The 5,656-nt window shown below is 43.4% G+C and overlaps 1 protein-coding gene across 2 annotated transcripts; it reads right to left on the bottom strand.

Annotated features, from left to right (window-relative positions):
• Positions 1-3,397: 3,397 nt before the first annotated feature.
• On the bottom strand, positions 3,398-4,781 carry LOC149846184 (ethylene-responsive transcription factor RAP2-3-like). Of its 2 annotated transcripts, none has more exons than XM_089996223.1 (2): positions 4,443-4,781; positions 3,398-4,336 (listed from the first exon to the last, which is right to left on the bottom strand). In XM_089996223.1, the coding sequence occupies exons 1-2, from the start codon at positions 4,612-4,614 to the stop codon at positions 3,747-3,749; spliced, it is 762 nt and encodes a 253-aa protein (XP_089852349.1). In that variant the 5' UTR covers positions 4,615-4,781; the 3' UTR covers positions 3,398-3,746. The 2 variants fall into 2 exon arrangements, with proteins under 2 accessions (XP_089852349.1, XP_089852350.1); XM_089996224.1 differs by having other exon boundaries at positions 3,398-4,333.
• Between the last annotated feature and the right edge of the window lie 875 nt (positions 4,782-5,656).

The raw sequence follows: 5,656 nt of genomic DNA, 5'->3' as shown, positions 1-5,656 counted from the left end.
AACGGGTTAGGCGGGCGAGTCAACCTGTTTACTCGAACCCGACCCGCAAACCCGTTTACCCGATCCTACCTGTTTATTAAATGGGTTAACCGGGTCGTATCGGGTTACCCGTTTAATAAATGGGTCGGGTCTGTGTTTGCCACAGCCGAGCCGTTTAATAAATGGATCAGGTTCGTGTTAAGGTATGCTGACCCGATCCGATTGCCACCCCTACTTACTGTCCCACCCAACATCAACATCAAATAAAAGATGATGGGAGCCAGTCAGAGACACAAGCACCTGGCTGCACCAAGCCCCACCCCTCGTGAACCCATGTGGACTCGAGCCCACCTTTATATCATCTCTGTGCCTCTGATGCTGTGGAATAAATTCTCCTTTACCAAAACCATGATTTTAAAATCCAGTGACTCGTCACTCGGCTCGGCTGTTTTAGTTCTGGCCGTGGGCCCATAGCAAAAATTGGAAATCTGTGGGCGTGTTGTTGGTTTTGATATGATGTCATATCTCTCAACTAAACTTAAAATAGCATTAAATGTTTAGTAATGATTTAAGGTTTAATTTTTTTTTTCAATTACAGTTAAGCATGAAGTCATTAATATTTAATAATAAATACTTGAATTAAGTTAAATTATTAAGGGCTTTTGTTTTTTTGTCAGTTAGCATAAATGCAGAAAAGAATTTATCTGTTTTTTTTTTTGAACAGCACATTTGTTTTGTGCCCACCTTAGGTTAAATTTCTGGCTCGGCCACTGGTTGTAGCTTTGTACAGTCGACCTGGATCCATGCCAACCCAAACAATGCCCAACCCGAATTTGTACCATATCTTAAAATAGGATGTGAAGGTTCATTGATTCAACCTGTGTAGAGAGGGTGGTGAACCCACCTCGATCTAATCTGAACCCAGCGTTGCCCAGCCCAGCCCAACCCAACCCAACCCAACCCAACCGGAAGCAGCCTTATCCAAGCAAACCAACTCTGAACATCAGTATAATGTATCAGCATCATCATCACCAAATTAATATTCAGACATACCTTCCGTGCATAGCGACGAAAGTTATAAACCGAAAAATATCGGCAGCCAAAAACTGGCAAGAAATATTTTTTTTTGAAAATCTTGTGTTTTTTTTGGCAAAATCTTGGCAATAAAAAATATTTTTATAAGAAAATATAAATAAAAAATATTTACAAATAAAAACCACAGTTTTTTTTAGATAAATAGCTGATATTTACGTTTTTGATAAAAAAAAACTCACAAAAAATTACTGTTTTTAACCTTCGAATAATTTCTTGCGAGATTTTCATAAATCTCGCAAGATTTGTTACTATGCTTCCGTGTAAAATGGCCAAGCCAGATGGTGCTCTTCTTAGTCCTTACTAGGGTGTCAATGGGCCTGACCCGAACAAAACATTATAGGGTCCTGGTACGGTGATAGATAGATAAGAAGACCCGATTAAGATCTCGGTTCGGATCTGAAGGCCTGATTAATACATGTACTCGGGTATAGTTTGTGAAATTTTATACCAGACCCAGATCGGACCTGAGTTGTTATTAAAACCTACAATTTTTCAATGTAAAAATGATAAAAAAAAAATATTGTTTTATAGGGTATGATCCGGGTTTGGTTCATGTAGTTCTTATCGGGTCTGGGTATGTTATTTTTTATAGTAGACCCGAGTCTGAACCTGATACCATACTCAAAAATCTGGTTCAAGTCTGATTTCGACCGGATCCGAATCAAACCCCACCCGTTGACACCCATATACTCCCAAAGGGTAAGGAGTTGTTACCATGCAGTGGGCCCCACCTCCATGGTACCCCCAAGATAAGAATGAGAGTGCCCTGCCCTTAAAAAAAAAGAAGGGCAAAGTATAATTCCGAAAGAATTAAAAAAAAAACATAGAAGAAAAATTGGTGACGTCTCCAACGAAGTGATTCGACATTGGGTTGGACTTAGACCGATATTTTAAAATTTACCGGTTCTTTTCCCGATATTTTCAGACTGATATACTTCCCAAAAATATCTCCTTCCCTTCAAATGATTTATATATTTTTTTATTCTATCCGAGAAAAATCCGCATTGGTCTTGATAGCGAGGTTTGTGGGATTGCGACCACGTCCCGGTCACGGTTTGTTAGTTTTTTAAGCCCTTATTGTGGTGAGTCAACCCCCCCAAGAAGGCTGAGACTTAGACTAGGCTCAATCTCAGCCTGTAACACGGTGAGTCGAGCCTAGTCTACTTAAGTCAAGTTGGTTGGGAGGCTAAAGTCAGACGGTTTCAACCTAGCCAAGTTGCGTCAGTTTCGGACTCTGGACTCAGGCGGTGGGTCCTACTAGTCGTTAGCAGGACCAAAGGGACCCACAAAGCTTCCCTACCGGGCTGTCAAAAACCCAACCTACTTTTTTTTTGCCTTGGCTTCCAAGAAAGCGTCACATGGCCCAACACGAAGTGGTGGGGAGAACACGGTTTTGGGGGGGAACCCGTTGGCCCAGCCCACAGGAAAGACCCGAATCCTCCACACAAATATCTTTGGGTTACGTGGGGCCCACGTCGTTTCTAACGCGGCAGGACGCGTATAAATGAAGCGGCGCCGCATCCGTGATCCGGGTCAGAACTTTCTAGATCCCGAGACGCCCAAAGCCAAAGCCGAAGCCGAAGCCGCCGATGACGGGTCGTCGGCCTTCGTGAAGTCTGTGGCACCATCTCGCCCTTCCGGGTGTTGATCTAGATTCACATACGACTCGGGTCTAGATCCAGATCCAGATCCAGATCCACCTCATGCGCTCTTTTGTCTTACCAACCAGATTCCAACCTTGAGGATAGCCAGCGGGTTACTGGTTTGGGTTTCCAACCCCAAAAGAGGCTCGTAATATGGTAATCTAGGCCATTTTAAACTTCGGATTTGATTAGCTTCAAATAATTGTCAAACACCCAGACATTGAATGTAAATCTTTCAAGCCAAATCCGCCCAGTTAACTTGATCCGATATCAAATGTTTTATCGGAAAAATATTCGAAATATAATTTCTACAATAAAATCATTCTTTAAGCTTATTACTTTTTTTTTTTGTAAACCCCCGGAACCTAAAAATTGGGGAGTTTGCAAGGATGTTCATGAATCGGATCCGGGTCCACAAGAATCATAGAATGGAGTTGTAGGTATCCACACACCACTCAACTTAATCTCCAACATCTGAACTTATTATTTGAATTTTCTTATTTCGGATTCGGTAATAAATGAGACTGACAAATTTTAATAATTTCTTTCTCAATAAAAAAAACGTCTCAGCCGATAGGCATAAACAAGACGGATCGAACCGAGTCCGACCCACGTAACCGAACCGTTAGTTCGTTTATTATATAAATTATTCAAAGAATTCACTGTTTGGATTGCATCGCTTTCAAAGAATTCACTGTTTGGATTGGCATCACTTTCTTTCTTTTACAGTTTTACATATATCTTTCCGGCAGAACAGAATCAGAAATATACACACAGAAAAGAGGGTGGGTGGAGAAGAAATATGAGAAAAGAAAAGGACCGTTTGGCTTGCATTGAATCAAAAGAAAGTACCTAAAAACACCTAAAAGACTAAGAGAAAAAAACAAGAACTTGTTCGCGACGAAATCCTAAACTCCGGACCCTATTCACAAAAAATGTACTGACTGAAAGAAAGAAAGAAAGAAAAAAAGTTGCAGAGGAGATCAAAGAGAGAAGACGGAAAGAAGAAGAAGGCGAGCTCTTCTTCTTCTACAAGGGAGTGGCCGCAGAAGAGGACGACGAGCAACTTATGGGCACATCATCGAAACTCCAGAGCTCGATCGACGTCGGCACCACGTTGCTCTCCTGGTTGGCCGGAGCGACGTGCTGCTCGTACACGCCGTCGAATCCTTGCAGGAACTCGACGTACGACTCGTAGGCCGAGAGCTCCTCCGCCAGCTTGATGACGCTCTTCTTCTCCATTTCCTCCTCCGCCGCTTCCGGCAGGTACTGCCCGAAAGGGACGGCCTGAAGAGGCTGCGGCTGATGGTGGAAGTCGAAGCCCACGAAGGCTGGGGCAGTTTCTTGGCGGAGCTGTTGGTGGCGTTGGGTGGTGGTGGGGAGCCCGTTGGGGAAGTTGACCTTAGCCTTGGTTCCCCTGATCTTGCGGGCCTCTGCGTCGTAGGCGCGGGCGGCCTCCTCGGCGGTGTTGAACGTCCCCAGCCACACCCTCACCCCCTTCCTCGGGTCGCGGATCTCGGCCGCCCACTTCCCCCACGGCCTCTGCCGGATTCCCCTGTAGAGATTCTTCCTCTTCCTCTTCGGCTTCCGCTCCTCATCCTCCTCGCTCTCCAATCCTTCTACAACAACAACAACGATACAAATCCTTCAGAAAACGCAGAAAGAACGAGAGAAGGCAACAAAAAAGATGGATTTTCTTGTAGGAGGGGGGGGGGGATCACGTGCCTGAGGAGAGGCGGCGTTTGGGCTGAACGGGGAAGGGCTTGATGGGTTGTTTCTCGACTTGAGTATCGGCGAAATCTGCGAACAAGTCGCGCCATGAGTCCGGGATGTCCGCCCGTCCGCTGGCTGCTCGGCTCCTCTGGATGAAGTCGGAGATGATGGCACCACCACACATCTTTCTTCACTCGATCACTATCTTCCTTCTTCTGGAGAACTGATAGGTAGCAGTAAGTTTCGGAGATTTTTTACAAAAAGAGATGGATAAAATTCAGAGATTTTTCACACAGAGATGGATGGACTATGAAAGAAAAGTTGGTAATCGAGAAAGAGAGAACTGAAGAGGACGAGAGGGAGAAGAGGTATTTATAGGCAGAGACGGTGCCGTTTTCGCTTTGTCTTCTTTATAAATTTTGTTGGGGATTGAGGTTTCTAGTCTATTCGTTCACTCACGGTCAAAAATGTTTAACTGGCGTGGAAAGTGGATTAATCTCTCATTTAAAATGACCTCATTGCCCTCCGATGCAATTCTTCCGGTGGGTTAAATTAGTGATGTCAACGGATCGAATGTAATCCGACATCCGACCCAATCGGATCTGGATTTGGTAATTGAGTTTTGCATTTGAGTCCGAATCCAAATCCGACTGTGTTCCGAATCAGTTTATGTATAATTATCGGAATTTAATTAAGCTAGTTGGATCAACATTCGATTTTATCTTATCCAAGTCTGAACCCGAAACCGATTATGTCAGATCCGATTAGGTTGGGCTCGGTAATGGCTAAATCCGACCTGAATCCAACCTGTTTAGATCCCTAGTTAAATACAAGTCGACGGATTGGATACGCGAGCATGGATCTGAATGATATATGATGAAGTGGGGTTGAATCTGTGTCCCAAAGCCCTTATGATACTACTGGATCTGGAAACAGAAAAGAGAAAAAAAAAGAAAGACTGGAAACAAGTTATTGTAGGATTTTATCTGAATTCAGACATAGATTCGATACAAATTATGATCCTATCTAAATACAAAAATAAACTAACTAATTAAGATTTAAATCCAATTTGGATAAACACTCGGATATGTAGTCATATAGATAAGGTGTTAGAATATGCATCCAATGTCCAACTATCTCAAGATGAATGGACTTGGAAGAAACCAATGATAGTGGCAACCACAATCCTTATTCTAAACTCCAAATTTTGTCAGCAACAAGAAAGA

This window comes from Nuphar pumila, chromosome 2 (genome assembly GCF_984573655.1).
Source record: "Nuphar pumila chromosome 2, dmNupPumi1.hap1.1, whole genome shotgun sequence".
NCBI classification, from domain to species: domain Eukaryota; kingdom Viridiplantae; phylum Streptophyta; class Magnoliopsida; order Nymphaeales; family Nymphaeaceae; genus Nuphar; species Nuphar pumila.
The sequence above is the reverse complement of the archived record's forward strand: the minus strand, read 5'-3'. Positions and strand labels throughout refer to the sequence as shown.

Bases quoted from the DNA above. Each gene is read 5' to 3' on its own strand.
- LOC149846184 (XM_089996223.1), bottom strand. From the start codon at position 4,614: ATGTGTGGTGGTGCCATCATCTCCGACTTCATCCAGAGGAGCCGAGCA. The intron at 4,337-4,442 runs GCACGTGATCCC...TTGTTGTTGTAG, and splicing joins CAAACGCCGCCTCTCCTCAG to AAGGATTGGAGAGCGAGGAG.